General features: G+C 46.9%; 2 protein-coding genes across 2 annotated transcripts in view; both read left to right on the forward strand.

The window, feature by feature from the left end:
- Window positions 1-4,583, forward strand: part of LOC132591207 (neurogenic locus notch homolog protein 4-like) — a 34,611-nt gene extending 30,028 nt beyond the window's left edge. The window contains exons 21-23 of the mRNA XM_060268586.1: window positions 1,767-1,987; window positions 3,014-3,160; window positions 4,555-4,583. Coding sequence (XP_060124569.1) covers window positions 1,767-1,987; window positions 3,014-3,160; window positions 4,555-4,583 — 397 coding nt within the window. The remainder of the gene's footprint in view (window positions 1-1,766; window positions 1,988-3,013; window positions 3,161-4,554) is intronic.
- Window positions 4,584-4,693: 110 nt separating this feature from the next.
- The window catches only part of LOC118097274 (uncharacterized), a 38,405-nt gene continuing 25,649 nt past the window's right edge, over window positions 4,694-17,449 (forward strand). The window contains exons 1-16 of the mRNA XM_060268587.1: window positions 4,694-4,790; window positions 7,351-7,502; window positions 8,202-8,370; window positions 8,663-8,771; window positions 9,360-9,505; window positions 10,278-10,403; window positions 10,693-10,872; window positions 11,720-11,944; window positions 12,590-12,716; window positions 13,442-13,641; window positions 13,974-14,186; window positions 14,355-14,500; window positions 14,634-14,761; window positions 16,088-16,220; window positions 16,632-16,764; window positions 17,289-17,435. Of these exons, the coding sequence (XP_060124570.1) occupies window positions 4,694-4,790; window positions 7,351-7,502; window positions 8,202-8,370; window positions 8,663-8,771; window positions 9,360-9,505; window positions 10,278-10,403; window positions 10,693-10,872; window positions 11,720-11,944; window positions 12,590-12,716; window positions 13,442-13,641; window positions 13,974-14,186; window positions 14,355-14,500; window positions 14,634-14,761; window positions 16,088-16,220; window positions 16,632-16,764; window positions 17,289-17,435 (2,431 nt within the window). The remainder of the gene's footprint in view (window positions 4,791-7,350; window positions 7,503-8,201; window positions 8,371-8,662; window positions 8,772-9,359; window positions 9,506-10,277; window positions 10,404-10,692; window positions 10,873-11,719; window positions 11,945-12,589; window positions 12,717-13,441; window positions 13,642-13,973; window positions 14,187-14,354; window positions 14,501-14,633; window positions 14,762-16,087; window positions 16,221-16,631; window positions 16,765-17,288; window positions 17,436-17,449) is intronic.

The raw sequence follows: 17,449 nt of genomic DNA on the forward strand, positions 1-17,449 counted from the left end.
TCACGAAGAGTCGGACACGACTAAACGACTAAACAACAACAACAATGGGAGCATCTTAGGGCTCAGTATTAAGATGCAAAGAGCATCCAATCACAAATGGAAATGGGAATGGAAAAATGACTGCTGTTTGCATGTTCAACTGAGGTCAGGAACGGACATCACATGAACAGAATGTGGTGTCATGGGGGGGGGGGTTGGTCTGCAAACCTTACATAAAAATTATGTCATTTTCTACATTGTTTTTGAAATTTCCCTTCCATTGAAATGGATTGAAGTTAATTACACAGTGATTTACATTTGTGAGTTATGTTTTCTAAATCAGCTTGGCACAGTGATATCATTTATTGATTATATAGCCAATAGTGAGACAAATAACATGTGTTTCAGCTAAAGCCAAACTGTAATGGGACAGAAACAGCAGTGGTTTTGACAAAAAAGAGTATAGGATGGAAATAGCTACCTCCTTGCATCACTAGCAAAGAAGCACAGCACATTTCTGAGTAATAGACAGCCAAGGGAAACAGGTGACACCTGAGCTCTGCTGCCTGCATCCCAATCCTGGCTTTACCATTTTGATGATGAGAATGTTTACTTCTGCTCACCTCTTATTTTGTGGCATGGGGCCACTTCCTTCCAGTAGATTGGCTGCTACTGCCTGATATTTGTGTGGAAAGGGCTATAACTCAGTAGCAGAGCATCTGCTTGGCATGCTGAGGGTCCCAGGCTTGATCCCCGGCAGCATCTCCAGGTAGGTCTGGGTGAGAACCCTGCTTGAAACCCTGAAGAGCTGCTGTCAATCACTGGACACACTACTGAACTGGATGGAGCAATGGTCTGACTTGGTATAAAGCAGATTCTTAGATTCAGAAAACCCATCAACCTGTCTAGCTCTGTTGGTGCTGACCTTTAAAGCTCTTAATGGCTATGACCCTATATATCCAAAGAAGTGTCTCCTCTCCACCCCCATCGTTCAGCCCAAACACTGAGATCCAGCTCTGAGGGCCTTCTGGTGGTTCCCCTCATTGTGAGAAGTAAGGTTACAGAGAACCAGGCAAGGAGCATTCTTGGTAGTCGCACATACCCTGTGGAACACCCTTTCATCAGATGTCAAGGAAATAAACAACTATCTGACTTTTAGAAGACATCTGAAGGCAGCCCTGTATAGGGAAGTTTTTAATGTTTGATGTCTTCTTGTGTTTTAATTTGTTGGAAACCATCCAGAGTGACTGGGGCTACCCAGTTAGATGGGCAACATATAAATAAATTGTTGTTGCTGTTGCTGTTGCTGTTGCTGTTAATTTATTTGCTACCCATGATGAATTTAAGCAGAGGCATTCATGTCTCCTCAGACAACCATCTGCCAGGCTTTAAGCATGCCTTAAACTGAAACTAGAGGTGTGGATTGGACTCTGTCCTTCCAGCGTAGGCCCAGGTTCTTGACAAACCTTAGATTAGGGGTAGCAAAGTTGTGCCTTCCAAATCTTCTTGACCTACAGTTTCCATCCTCTTTGACCAGGCATCCCCAAACTGCGGCCCTCCAGATGTTTTGGCCCACAACTCCCATGATCCCTAGCTAACAGGACCAGTGGTCAGGGATGATGGGAATTGTAGTCCAAAACATCTGGAGGGCCGAAGTTTGGGGGTGCCTGTCTTTGACCATTGGCCATGCTGAATGGGGCTGATGAAGGTGGGAGTTCAGCGGCAGCTGGAGAACATCATGTTGGCTACTCCTGCCTTAGATATGTACTCCTATGTAATATTTGTAGGTGTGTTTGCCTTGAGGGAAATGCTGCTCCATGCCCCAGCGATGGGATTCATGGGTACAGATGCCCTAGAGGATTCCGTTGCCCTGAGGGTGCCATTCTGGAAGTTCCTTGTGAGCCTGGCATGTTTAGCCCCATGGTTGGGGCCAGCTTCTGCCTCCCTTGCCCAGCGGGTACAGCTTGCCCTTATGCTGCTACTGTGGAGCCACTCAGCTGCCCCAGAGGTGAGACACGGAGAGATTGCATTTAACTCCACTGATGGGAGGCACACTGTTTGCCAGAGGTAGAACACACTCCTTACCCGCTTTTCTTGACTGTCAGTGTTATCCACTATGATGCACAAGTCCTTTCCTGAGTTACCATGATAATTCTCCATCCCACACCCCTTCAAGATCCTTTGAATCAAATCCTTGTGTGCTGCAATTCTCCAAATGACGCACATTCCAGGGACCCAGCATGTATATAAAATCCTTGCTTCTCTCAATCTGCAGTCTTGATCCACACAGATATAGCTGGATGATAAGATCTGCCAGGGAGGGGACAAAGACATGCTTCCTTCCAGAAGGCCCTCCAACCATTAGCAACAAATAGTCTGTACTTGGCCAACTATTTTACATAACAAAGCCAGAAACTCACACCTTTGACAAGTACCAATAGCCTCTCCACCACCACCCTTCATTTTTTAAGGATTTGGTTGTTGTTTTGTTGGGGGCAGTTGCCTTCTCCCTGCACCTCACACTCTCTGTTTTTTTTTTGTTTGGGGATGGATCTATCTTCTTACATTTCCAAATGTGCTCTCCAGCCCCACCCCTGCAAATGGGGACTCTTGTCTAAATCACCCCTTCCGTTCTCCAGACCCCTGATCTTACAAATTCAGAATTACTGAGCTGAGGTAAAAGGGGACCCCTGACCATTAGGTCCAGTCGTGACCGACTCTGGGGTTGCGCGCTCATCTCGCATTATTGGCCGAGGGAGCCGGCGTATAGCTTCCAGGTCATGTGGCCAGCATGACAAAGCCGCTTCTGGCAAACCAGAGCAGCACATGGAAACGCCGTTTACCTTCCCGCTGTAGCGGTTCCTATTTATCTACTTGCATTTTGACGTGCTTTCGAACTGCTAGGTTGGCAGGAGACAAATTCAGAATTACTGAGCTGAAGGAACCTAGAAATTGCCCAACTCAACCACCAATCCCTTTACACTATAAATATAATGTGTACACACAGCCCCCTAATGCTTTCTTGCTTTGGCAGGTTACTACTGCCCAGCTCAGACAGCCATCCCTTTGCCATGTCCTGCTGGGACCCTGAACACCCTGGAGGGGGCGCTCTCCTCCAATGCCTGCAAACCATGCCCAGTTGGGAGGTACTGCAGTGGAAATGCTAACTGGGAACCTGATGGTAAGAGGTAGGGTTAGTTATTGCTCTGAGGTGATTCACAAGTCCTAGTAATGTTCAGCCACGGGGTGTCCAGTAGCATAGATGGCTTTATGAGAGAATCAGACACATTTCTGGAGGAGTTACCTATGAAATGGTTGGTAGTCGTGGAAGCTATTTGGAACCTTCTTCTATTGTATTCCCTGCTTCCCAATGTTTGGTTTTTAAATTATTGTCAAGTTACTTGTATTTTATAGATGTATAAGATGCTTTGAGACATCTTGTGCAAAGCAATGAATAAATGTAATAAATGGTGAAGATGTACAAAGGCAGGATGCCACTGAGAGCAGTTAATGGATGCTGTGCACATTGCCCAAGGCCTGTTGGGGCTTATGCATAATGACCAGAGAATCTGCAAAATTCTATCCATATAGGCTCCTGTTTCAAGGTGTGTTGGAGAATATGTATATTGACCAGGTAATGTGCACAATTCCCTCTTTGTGGAAGAGTTATGTGCACATTCTCCATGAGACCTGGTGAATATGCACAGTTCTCAGTTGATATGCACATTAACCTTTCTACATACATGCCCCTTAACACACACACACACACACACACACACACACACAGAGAGAGAGAGAGAGAGAGAGAGAGAGAGAGAGAGAGAGAGAGAGAGAGAGAGAGAACTCTTAAGGGAAAGCTTAAGAAGGAATATTTTGAACTGAGGAGTTTTCCATTCTGTTCCACTCACCTTTATGTTGAAGTGGTATAGGCTAGATACAGTGAAATCTTGCAAGTACTTCAAAATGATTCAGAGGCTGCCTTGTTGCAGAAAATAAGAGTTATGGAATAAAGTAATAGCAAACATCTCTGATTTATTAAGAGATTTCTCTTTGCCTCTATCAGATTAGTAGTTCATTCATACATCAGCCTGAAAGCGAGATGAGCGTTGCAGCCCCATAGTTGCCTTTGACTGGACTTAACCATCCAGGGGTCTTTTATCTTTACCTTACCTTCATTCATACTAGAGGAAACAGAAGTATTGGCTTTCCCCCTGCCCTCAGAAAGGTGTGGCCCCTTAATCCATACATATGTGAACAACACAGGAGCAAGGTGTCTGTTCTGAGCTAACCTTTATAGGGGTACCTTAACACTGTTTGCACTTCATCATGTGATGTGTCCACAGCCCCTGAGAGTTCTGTTTTCCAATTGGCAGGTCTGTGCTCCTCTGGGTATTACTGTTCAGGGGCAGCCTCTGATGCTGTCCCACAAAGCACACCTGAATTTCCTCTTAATGGGCCCTGCCCACGGGGGCACTATTGTCCAGAAGGCACTCGGTTTCCCGTTCCCTGTCCAGTGGGCACTCTGAATAATGTTACAGGTGAGTACAGCATGGGTACTCCATGTTCAAATTTCAGCTGCTGCTGCTGCACCTGACTTTCTCTGAACGCAAGGAGCCCTAGCATGAAAGAAATGTGCCGAATCTTTGTTCTTCTTCAGTGGAGGGGAAACATAAAAGGGAAGGGTCATAACTCAGTGGTAGAGCACCTGCTCGTCATGCAGAAAGGTCCCTGGCTCAATCCCAAGCATCTGCAGGTGGAGATGGGAAACCCTGCAGAGCGGCTGCCAGACAGTGCAGACAATACTGAGCAAGGTTTGCAAGGTTTACGTGCAGACACAAGCATATTTTAGGGTGGAACCAGTTCGAAAGCATGTCAAAGTGCAAGTAGATAAATAGGTACCGCTCCAGCAGGAAGGTAAACAGCGTTTTCGTGCGCTGCTCTGGTTTGCCAGAAGCGACTTAGTCATGCTGGCCACATGACCTGGAAGCTGTACGCCAGCTCTCTCGGCCAATAACGCGAGATGAGTGCCGCAACCCCAGAGTCGGTCACGACTGGACCTAATGGTGAGGGGTCCCTTTACCTTTACCTAAATGTTATTTCAGCAAATGCAAGGTCCCACTACCACATTTTTCAAGATACCCAGAGGGGTTCTGAAGCAGTGGATTGGCGGAAGCTCTTACTTCCCCCACCTTGCCCACCCATTTCCATTTTGAAATCAGGTGGGATAGGAAAAATTAAATCTGTTGGAGAGACATCTGTGTGAGAGAGCTGGCAGGTAGAAGAAAGGTTAGTCTCGCATTCCACACATTGATTTCCCTCTTTGGGTGGCCCCACAGCACCCACACCAGCTTTATGAGGGGTGCATGGATACCCTCTAGCCTCTTCCAATGGCCATAACCAGTGGTTTTTTTTCTTTAAAAAAATGTTTAGGGGTACTCTCATTTTTCTGCTCATATTGAAATACTGTCCCTCAATGAAGCCAAACTTAGATTCACGAAATGTTTAGGGGTAGGTGTACCCCTGCACCCCCCCCAGAAAAAAGCACTGGCCATAACCACATCATACATATAAAGCCCTCTTATACCCCTTTAACTGTTACTGCTTCCCTCAAAGAATCCTGGGAAATATAGTTTAAGGGCACTGGGCATTGTAGCTCTGTGAGCAACCTCCTTATAACTCCCATCCCGCGAGTGAACTACAATTCCCAGAATTCTTTGGGGACAGCCATGACTAAACGAGTGGTATCAGAGCGTTAAAAATGTATGGTGTGGTTGGGACCAGGCATTCAGGCACATGAAGGGGCAAACAGGAACAAAATGAGGAGATCCTTGATGGCGCTGTGCACACCAAACACGCCCCCTGGACAATGTCTTCATTTTATTCTGAAAGAGGCTACCTTATTCACAAATAGGATTTCTAATACAGGGGTGGAAATCCTAGTCAATTAGGGTTCCATAACTTTACACACAAATAGGGTAGCCCCCTTCAGACTAAAGGTGGCTGTGCATTGCCTGGCACATGCAGCATCCTTTGGAGGGGTGTGGCTTACCGTTCATGTTCGCACTTGCCCCTTTGCAAGCTCAAACACCTACAGAAGGCTCACCCTTCCCTCCTAAAGGCCAGCTCCATCCTTAGTCGCAGAAGACAGCAACCTAGTTCCAATGCGCTGAGCAAGTGCAAGCACTGAAACCCAGTGTTTAAGCTGAAAAGCAGAGTTTGGCAGATGAATCAACTAAAGACACTAAAGTCTTAGCTCAAGGTAGGCAAACTGTGGGGCCTCCAGCTGCTCCTGGCCTACAACTCCCCCCCCCAATCTCTGGGAGATAGCACAGTCAAAGCATGAGACTCTGAATCTCAGAGTCATGGATTTGAGCCCCACGTTGGGTAAAGATTCCCCGGAGAGCTGCTGCCAGACAATACTGAGCAAGGTTTGCAAAGTCCAAGTCCCGTGTCAGGTAAAGATTCCTGCATTGCAGGGGGTTGGACTAGATGACCCTCGTGGTCCCTTCCAATTCTACAATTCTATTATTCTACAAACATTTGGAGGGCCACAGGTTGCCTTGCATGATTAGCCAATGGAAACTATTTTGAATTGGCGTGGGCATATTTTAATCAGTGAAGCTGCCTCTTGGGAAATCTTGTTCAGTTTGGGTTTTGATACATTACTTTAATAGAAGCAAAAATAAATGAATTAAATAAAAATTGCATTTTCTTCCACCACATGTAGGCTTTTGTTTATTAAACAGTTGATAGTCTTATCATCTGATATCTCAGAAGTTGTCTCTTTATTGAGCTGGTGATGATATGCAAATGCATTTAACATTAATAGGCTAGCTAATTCAGTCAATCAGTTAATAGATGTGTCATTCATCAGCTAAAACTTTTTTCCATCAGAGATAGCAGAAAGCCCACTAACTCTCTAGCCACGTAATGTGAGCCAAACTGACAGCTGCACTTTCATCCTTTCAAAGTTAAAATCTTTAAAGTAACTTGTATTCTTGGCTTGAACCTCTTGGTTTGATATCGAAAATCAAACTCTCAAATCACAGGCAAAGCAGACCTGGAAGATCTTCACACAGTACCTTTTGTATTTTAAAGTTTTAGGCTATGTACACATTACCACTTATTCAGGCTCCAGAGCATTCCCACAACCATCTCACAGGATGGCCATGCTCCGCAGTTGTTGTTGGCATCTATCTGTCTTGAGAGACAATGGAAGAGTGTGCCTTCAGGGATAATTTTCTGTTGGAGAATTACAGCGCCTGCTGTGGCTGTAGAGACTGATACAAGGCAGCGACTCGGTGCAAGGCAGCTTCCTATGTTCCTCATTTCCAAATTAAACTGATCTCTGCCAACTTTTGTGTCCCGCAGGAGGTTCCTCTCCAGACTGCTGCATCCCATGCTATCCAGGATTCTTCTGTGCTGGAGTGGGTTTAAGTTTACCTACTGGAACATGTGCTGCTGGTTTCTACTGCCCGGCAAACTTCAGCTCCTTCAGCCCAACGGCATTTATCTGCCCTGAGGTATGGAACACATGCTCTGTTGTCATGGGCTTTGCTATCACAATTTATGGGAACCAGGTTATCATTGGGTTGCTTTATAGGAGGAAGCCCTTAGTCTCTCCAGGTGTCGTGTTGGAATGAAATTCCCCCAGACAGCATGTCTAATGGTCAAGGATGGTGAGGGATGGAGTCGAGCAACAGCTCGAAAGCCACCAGTTCCCTACTCCAGCCTTAATACAACCCCATGGCAGAGCATTGGATTTGACAAAGGAGGTTTGGTAGCTTGGGATATTCCCCATGGAAGCCAATGTGAAGACTATTGCTTCTTGATACAGGACCACTCTGGAATGTTCTGAATAGAAAAACGGAATCAGAAAACTGGGTCGTGGGATGTTTCTCCCCCACCCAGCCACAGATGCTGTAATTAGATTTGTGTGTAAAAAAAAAAAAAAGCATTGGCAAGCCTGTGGTCCTCTGGATAGTTTTGGATCCCAACTCCCAACATCCCAGGTAGGGCTGGGAATATCCCCTGCCTGAAACCCTGGAGGGGTGCTGCCAGTCAGTGTAGGCATTATGGAGCTAGATGGACCAATTGTCTGGCTTAGCAGAAGACAGCTTGTGTGTTTGTGTGTGGGCAGTTACGGTAGTTAATTATTTTGTCTCAATTTATTTCTTCTCTCTCTCTCCCTCTCCCTCTCCCTCTCTCTCGCTGGTCTCCAGGGGCACTTCTGCCAGTCTGGGTCTGCCTATCCAGCCCCTTGCCTCATCGGTGAATACCAGCCAAACCGGGGCTCGGAACGTTGCCTCCCCTGCCAAGCAGGCTTCTACTGCCATGAGGCTGCCACAGGGAAGCCCAGACGCTGTCCACCACATTCATATTGCCCTGAAGGTACAAACAGCAGCACACTAAGCAGAGGGACACAAGCTTTAACTGATTGATGTCACTGACCCATCACCTAAAGTTTCATTCACAAACTCTGAATGCCAGTTGCTAGGAATCTCAGTTGGGGGGAGTGCTCTTGTGTTCAGGTCCTTCTTACGGGCTTCCCATAGACACCTGGCCAGCCACTGTAAGAACAGGATGCTGGACTAGATGGGCCTTTGATGTAATCTGGAAGGGCTCTTCTTAAGTTGCTGCATACTTCACTGTTCTGTGTTTTTTATATGTCTCCTTTCCTTAGGTACTTTGTTTCCTTATCCATGTCCCGATGGCACTTTTACTCCCATGGATATGTCCGGCCTTCAGGAGGAGAGGGGATGTCTTCCCTGTCCTGTGGGTCACTTCTGCAGGTAGTGAATCCTTCCCACTGCCTCAGCAAATTCCATTGTGCTGTCTTGTGCTGCTTTCTTGTTGTTCGGCTTCATTTAATTTTACTTAATGCATTTGTTTTTATCCTGCCTTTCTTTGCACCCACAAAACAGTCCATCAAAACAGCTATAAAGCCAGGGATGTAAGTAAGTTGAAGCATCAGTAACACAATCAGTGAAGGTAAGTGCAGGTAGGGACTGAGTAGGAAGAGCAAACAGTCTCTCAGTGTAGACCAGGCATCCCCAAACTGCAGCCATCCAGATGTTTTGGCCTACAACTCCCATGATCCCTAGCTAACAGGACCAGTGGTCGGGGAAGATGGGAATTGTAGTCCAAAACATCTGGAGGACCGAAGTTTGGGGATGCCTGGTGTAGACATTTGAGGGCATATTTACTGAGATCTTTCATGGGTGTTATGGAAGGGGCCAGAGGGCATGTTGGCAACCCTGGTTTATACTGTAAACTGCTCTGTGAATTCAGTTTGAAAAGTGGCATTGAAAAGGTATAGTTTTAATGAATAATGCCTCTTTCGCCATCTAAATAAATCCCTACCACTTTCTCTGCACTAGGAGAGGACGAGTGGAAGGGAGATGTGCTGCCGGATTCTTTTGCCAAGAAGGGAGCCCAGACGCCACCCCACGGGGCCATAACTTCACCTGGAGCCCCCTGGCAGGCTGTCTCTGGGGTCAGGTGTGTGCAGGACCCTGCCCAGCAGGTAATTAAGCCGTCTGTCAAGAAGCAAGCACATGATTGAAAATTCAGTCCAGTCAGAACACAACGAGAAATGGGGATTTAAAAATCACCAGCTCCTGAAAGTTTTGGTGCTGGTGTTTATGGATCCAGTCCTAAGCATGTTTACTCAGAAGTAAGCACCACTGAACTCATTGGGGCTTACTCCCTTCTAAGTGTGTGGTAGGATTTCAGGCTAAATGTAATTTCATCTTATTTTGGCTTGCACAAAAATATAGTGGTACCTCTAGTTACGAACTTAATTCGTTCCGGAGGTCCGTTCTTAACCTGAAGCTGTTCTTAACTAGAGGCGTGCTTTCACTAATGGGGCCTCTTACTGCCGCTGTGCCACCAGCTCATGATTTCTGTTCTCACCCTGGGGCAAAAAGTTCTCAACTCTACGTAACTCCTTCCAGGTTAGCAGAGTTTGTAACCTGAAGCGTTTGTAACCGGAGGCGTTTGTAACTCAAGGTACCACTGTAATGTAATATTGGCATCCAGGAATTTAAAATATAGATCCATCCCTATTTTTATGTGTGTGTCTGAATATTCAGAGAAATTCACACAAAAGTGTTGATGAAACTTCTTGAGGTCTTTATAAAATAAATAAGTAAATTACAAACTAATGTGGAAATGTGAAGACCCAAACTCAAGAGTGGAAAAAGGAGGAACTGGGAGGAACTGCAATGGAGGGATCTCTCTTTCCTAATCTTTACCACAAGGCATTAAACTAAAGGTGTTTCCTACTTATCACCCAGGATTCTACTGCCCAGAAGGCTCAGAGGCACCCATTCCTTGTCCAGATGACACTATTGGCTCTGCCCCAGGTGCAAGACAAAGAGAAAACTGCCTGCCCTGCCCACCAGGCCGCTGGTGTAAAGCAGGTAGGAATTTATTTCTGGAGTCCCCTTCCCAAAACACCTGTGTGAGGCATCCCCTCCCTCCCTCTCTCCTTTCAGAACTCATGCACACCCAACCAGGGACAACAAGCTTGCCTGCCTTTGTGTGTCATTGGATTCCAACTCACATCATTGGCTGTGCGGGCTGAGTCTATTGTGAGTTGTACAGTACTCTGATAACATCTGTAGCCTGCAGGTCCCCCATCCCTGCCCTAAGCACTGCAAGTCTATCCCTTTGAACACCTTCATTCCTTCTCTCTCCCTCTCTCTTCAGGGGATCCAGTAGCCTATCCATGTCCTTATGGATACGACTGCCACGGAATGAATCACACCACCCCCGGTGGACCCCGGGCCCTCCCGCAGTGCCCGAGGCAGGCTTTCCGAACAGAAATGGGGACTGAGAACCCTATCGATTGCCAGCCCTGCTCATCAGACCATCTGTGTGCGGCCACAGGTAAGCCCCCAACTTGAGGCCCATTTCGAAACTCAGTCTGCAAAATTGCTGTTCAGCACAAGAATGATGGAGCAGATTCCCCATCCAGGAGGTGGTTGAAATTTCAAGTTAAATGATATGAAAGCAGAAATGTTAACCGTAGGAACCTTTAGGAACTTTGTTGTTGCTGTTGTTGTTGTTGTTGTTGTTTTATTTAGCGCATTTGTACTCTGCTCTTCTGCCAAAAAGTTCCCAGAGCGACTTACATGCAATCTGTTAAAACATGAGATAGCTTAGTCAGGAGAGCATGAGACTTATTTTCAGGGTCGTGGGTTCAATCCCTGTGTTGGCCAAAAGTTTCCTGCATTGCAGGGGGTTGGACTAGATGGCCCTTGTGGGCTCTTCTAACTCTATGAGTCCATTACAGTACTTGCCCGCAGGCTTACAATCTTAAAAATAAAATAAACACATAACACACAAGGGGGAAAAGACAGGGAGGGTAGAGGAGGAAATCAAACTCAAGTGCCAATTCTGAAATAATTGTTCTTATAACGACCAACTGGCACAGTTCAGGTTCAATCCTTGCCACCTCTATTTAGAAAGGATCAGCTAAGTAGGTGATTCTGTAGGAATTCTGCACTGGAGAGCTCCTGCCAGTCTGAGTAGACTGTGCTAAGTAGTTAAATAGTCTGCCTTGGTATAAGGCAGTTTCCTATGTTTTCCCTGTGGTTTTTGAGAACTGGGCCTTGAGAACTGTTAAGCTTGCCCCACAAGCAAACCAGGTTTTTTTGAGCAGGGGTGTTATAGTGAAGTTCTTTCTTCCTGCCCCCTTCCACCTTAAATTGTTTCCCTGTCTTTCATCCAACAGGAGCCACTGCTTTCAGAGACTATCCCTGTGCTCCTGGCCACTGGTGCCCAGGAAGAAGAGAGGCTTTCCTTTGCCCACCTGGCACCTTTAGGACCCAGCCTGGTGCTACATCTTTGGAGGACTGTAACACCTGCCCTTCTGGGTTTTACTGCCCAGACCCAGCAAAGTCAGGGGTACCAAACATCCAGGGCATACCTTGCGAACCAGCCTATGAATGCCCACCAGGTGAGATGTGATCCTCCATCAACTCTTGAGCATCACAGCGCTGACAATATGGCTTTCAGTAACTAGTTGGGCATTCTCCCCGTGATACTTTCTGGGTGTTTTGTACTTGCGAAGACCCAGGACATGTAGGCTGAAGCAATACTCTTGTGTACCCTGTTTCTCATATTTTAAGACATACCCATAAAATAAGCCATAGCAGGATTTTTAAGCATTCAAGGAATATAAGCCATACCCCGAAAATAAGACATAGTGATAGGCACAGCAGCAATGCCGGCTGCGGCAGGAGGAGGAGGAAAAAAATAAGACATCCCTTGAAAATAAGCCATAGTGTGTTTTTTTGAGGAAAAAATAAATATAAGACATGTCTTATAATATGAGAAACACGGTACATGCCATACATTTAAAGCACATACCAGTAGCTTCCTCCAAATAATCCTGGGACCTGAAGTTTGTTGAGGGTTGCTGGGAATTGTCGTTTTGTGAGGGGTAAACTCAATCCCTCCTCCATGGGAACTCTGGGAGTTGTAGTTCTATGAGGGAACTGGCCATGGTTCTTTGGTAGAAGCTGTGGCTGCTTAAAGCCAATAGACACTTCTTTAAATGCATAGCGCAGGTGGGACATCTATTGTGTTTCCTTTCCTATAGGTTCACCTAGTCCTCAGATATGCCGGCCTGGCTCTTACTGTGGACCTCGCACGGGGGTTCCTCCCCTGTGTCCAGTAGGGTATTACTGCCCGGAAGGGTCATCCACATACAACATTCTGGGGCAGCTGTGAGTATATTTCACAGGAGGAAAGACTCCACACCTCTGGAAAATTCATGCTTTAAAACCAAACATATCGTTCTGGGGTATCTGACCCCCTACCCACCCAAAACTTTGTGTATTTCATAGATACTGTAAAGCTGCTTCAGAGTTGCAAAATCCCACACATGTAATTTGGGTGTCCCGTTCAGCATAGCCTTCCTAGTGGGGACCATCTCAGTATGACTAACAATGTGACCCTGTGCTTGTTTACTCTGAAATAAGTTTCCCTGTCTTTACTGGGCCTTTTTTCAAGGTAACTGTATATAGGGTTGCAGCATCAACACCCCCCCCCAAAAAAAGCTTTATTTAACAGGAGGAGGATTTTTTTTATTTAAAAAAAACTAATAGAAAGAGGCTTGCTCCACCCCCCTGCTGACTTTTTACTCAAATGCAAGCCCCCCTTTCCACGCCTCTGTTCTCCTCTGAAAATAGCAGGGAAGAACTATATGCCAGTATACCACTTTACTCCTGTGATTTTCCAGGTTAAGGGGTCTGCAAATTGATTTTTTTTTACTGGAATCAGATAACACAGAAATGAGTACTAAACATGGACTATCTTCTATTTCCTTGAATGACCAAGTGAAAGGATGAATCCATTGGGGGATACTCTCCATCTGCTGCAGAAATGTGAACTATTCACAGGAAGTCCTATTTGCTCTCTGACCGTCCTCAGCCCTGCTTCTACTTCTCAGGTGTGTCTATCCCCACTACTGCCCTCTTGGCAGTGCGCATCCACTCCTGTGCCAATCCGGTTACACAGCCCTGAACACGACAGGCCTGAGAGACTCCTTTGAGAAGAGCTGCAGGGCATGCGCGGCCGGAACCTACGGTGGCAACCTGGACACCATTCCACCCTGCCAGCCCTGCCCGCCAGGATTCAGCTGCCCTGAAGGTGATTGTTCCACAAAACACCACAGAGAGCAGGGAGGTAGTCGTGGTAGAGAAATTGGTTTCAAGGTTTGCTGGGGGAGGACACAAGAAGAAACTTTCTTTTGAGCATCTCTTTAAGAAATGCCACATTTAAAATCTGAGCCAGGAGCCAAAGAACATTGGGTTGCATCAGGGTAGACCCATTGAAATGAATGAACCTCCAGTAGTCACCTCCATTAACTTCAACGAGTCTGCTCTGAGTAGGACAAGCATTGGAGACGACCCATCATTTTTATACCACAGGATTGTCTAGGTCCAGAGTGAGAAATTCCCATTCTTCCTCTTCCCCCCCAGGTACTGCAAGTTACCTCCAGCATCCTTGCCCCCGGGGGTATTATTGCCCAGACCTGACCTCTTCCCCCAAGCCCTGCCCTCCTGGTACTTACGGGAACAGTAGCCTAGCCAAGCGGCTGGAGGAATGCCACCCCTGCACTGCTGGATCTTTCAATCACCTCCCAGCTCAAACTGGGTGTTTTCCTTGCGGCAGTTCATCGACATCCAATCCAGGTGAGCCCACCTGTTCCCTGGCTCAGTTCCCTTCATTAGCATCATTTGGAGCTGCTTGCACAAGGGCTTCGTTTCTGCAGTGTGCAAACATTTGCAGATAAGGATTGAGTGCATGCTTTTTAGATGAGTAGTCAACCCCCCCTCTGAACCTCAGCTTGCCTCCTCAAGGTGCTACCAGCTGTACCTGCCATGGTCTGAATCGGGCTTTCCAGGAGTCTGATGGCTCTTGCATTTGCCAGGTGGGATACCTTTACTTTGACGAGAGAGGGAAGAAAACACCTGACAGCAACAGTGACCAGGACTGCCAGCCCCAGGTGATGCACCATGGCTGTTGGTGTGTGTGTGTGTGTGTGTGTGTGTGTGTGTGTGTGTGTGTGTTGCTTCCTAGTGGCATCTTTTATAAACATTGTGCCAGTCTGACTTGCCCCTTTCCTTCCCCTTCTGCAGGTAGAGGAGCGCTGCGCTCCTTGGGAGGTCCGCTTAGCATCCACCCGCAAGTGTGTGTCCCCTGAGCACTATAACTGCTCTCTGGTCTGTGGTCCAGCAAGTGGTGAGCTCCACGCTGAACTTGGCATGTAAGCACCATCTTTTCAGGAAAGCATTACTGGGTACCAGAGAGACAGGTTCTTCTCTTAGCAATCAGGAGTGTAAATCTCAGCAAACTCTTATGCATTTTTACCATTGCTCGGATTTTTCACATGGGATTAAGTATGATGTGACAAATGCCAGCACTCTGGCCTCCTCCCCCTTGCCAGCAGTCTCTGCATAGAAGGCAAAACAGAAATGAAAAATGGGAGTCACTTCACACATTGTTTCATTTCCACATTTAGGTTATACATTTACAAATAACTTCCCCCAAAAAGTACATCTGGAAGCAGGTGCATTTAGACCAGGCATCCCCAAACTGTGGCCCTCCAGATGTTTTGGCCTACAACTCCCATGATCCCTAGCTAACAGGACCAGTGGTCGGGGAAGATGGGAATTGTAGTCCAAAACATCTGGAGGGCCGAAGTTTGGGGATGCCTGATTTAGACAGATTTATTGTTTTGATTTTTTCAAATTAAATTTTTATCACTTCCTCCCTCCCTCCCTCCCTCCCTCCCTTCCTCCCTCCCTCTTTCCCTTCCTTCCTTCCAAAGGAGCTGAGCGAGGAAGATGTGCCCATTAGAGAGCCAGAATTGGCTGCAGATCCCCACACCGTGGCAGAACCTATGTTTTTCTGCCCAAATATGTATGAAATGGACTTCATCTCAGTCTCATAAGCTTCACACCCAAATTCCATGTCTGTTTGCTTGCACATTTTACCAGATCATTCTTGCAGCCTTACCATGTCAACATCCACCACTGGTACCACCTCCAGTGTCTGGTCCGAGAGGACAGGGCTGCTCCTGTCTGCGCATTGGCATTCCTAGCCCAGCTGCTACCGGGTGCGGCGCTCTCGCGTGGCACCCCGTAAGGCCGCCAAGCACCTGTGCAGCACCCCGTGTGGACTGTGCATGCGTGGGATGTCATGTGTGCACAATCTGCACAGAGCGCCACTCACGCAAGGCAGCCCCTAACGGAGTGCCTCTCGCGCACGGCAGCCCCTAACCTGTGGTCACCCAGGTGTAGGTGAGACTCCAATTCCCAACAATGCCAGCCAGCATGGTCAATGGCCAGCCATCAATGGTCAACTCCAATAACACCTCAAGGGTACCAGGTTCCCTAACTCTGCCTTGCGGTCTACATAATTCTTCACCTGTGGCCCCTGCATCTCACAACACAGAGATCTGCATATTTCTTAGTTCTGGCACCAGCAGACACAGCTGACTCCCAGCTTATATGAAAGTAAGCCTTTCAAGCCTATTTCCCTGGAATGGAGATTCAGACAGAAGCAGCATTGTTTCCTCTCTGCTTCCCAGGTGCCACTGTGAGCAGTACATCTCCGCTGAAGAGCTGTGTGATCGGCTATGCCTCCTGAGAGCTCCACAGGTTTCCCTGAGATTTGGTCCAGAGAGGGAGCTGCTTCTAAGTGTTGACGGGACTCAAGAAAGAGTGAGTGGAGAATGCCAGGGCAGAAGGAGAATGACTCTCTCTGCATGCAGCACTTTCACACCACACACTTAAACCAGTATCATACCACTTTGAGCTGTCATGGCTTCCCCCAAAGAATTCTGGAAGCTGGCATTTGTTAAAGATGCTGAGAGTTGTTAGGAGACCCCTATTTCCCCTCACAAAGCTACAATTCCTTCTAAAGAGGGATTTGTTGTTAAACAACTCTGGGAACAGTTTAAAGTACCGGTAGTAATGATGCTGTTTTAAATACATGCTGCAAATGTTACCTAAGGCTTGGAGTTTCTCTAGGACTACTCTGCTGGGGACCATATAGGGAAGTCAGAGAATTCCAGCAAATAACTTACGTTAAATAGCAGACTGTAAGACAAACAGTGCTATATTGCTTTGCAGGAGCTACCAAATACCTTGGGACCTGATGAACATGTGCAGAAAAGCCAGCAGGTGCATTTGGCTCTCTTTGGTCCCAGTGGAGTTTTTGGCTTCCTACTTTCCAGCCCAGACATGCTGGACACTTTCCTGGCTGGTAAGATGTTTGGTTTGCCACAGTTTAGTGACAGGAGTGCATTGACTTATGCATCTGCAGTCTAGGTCTTACATAAGCACTATGCCTGTAATGGCTGATAATAATGTGTGAGATGGACCCTTTTGCAGGCAACCCACAGACTGTGCAACTCCCCTTCCCCCCACCCCTACTAAAATCACTTTGGATCTATGATCCAGCTGGTTTACACTTGTTCCTCATCACAACAGTGTTGTATGGTTACTTGCATGTGTGAATGGTCAATCCTAGATCAAACACCACGGAGAGAACCTTCACATATTTTGAAAAGGGATATATTGCAATGAACCACCAATGGCCTGTGAGTCAGAAAACAAGGGAATATAGGAGTGTGTTGCTGGACATCGATGGTTTCTCCACCCACAACATTGGTGGGTTCCCATCTCTGTAAGAACTTGTGGTCCAGTCCACCCACCTACCCACAGAAGAAGCATCTTTCCTTAACGCTTGACTAGTTCCTCTGCTTTCCATCAACTTTTCCAATCCAGGAGATTCAGAGCTGCCTCCCCCGCGGCAGAGACGTCGGCGGGAGGGAGAGGCTACACAATCCCAACAATTACCCACAATTCCAAACCCTGTTGCATGTCTGACTGTTGGGGATGCTATCCTTTTCCAGCTCAGCATCAATCCCTATGGTGAGTATATGCAA

This window comes from Zootoca vivipara, chromosome 15 (assembly GCF_963506605.1).
Source record: "Zootoca vivipara chromosome 15, rZooViv1.1, whole genome shotgun sequence".
NCBI classification, from domain to species: Eukaryota; Metazoa; Chordata; class Lepidosauria; order Squamata; family Lacertidae; genus Zootoca; species Zootoca vivipara.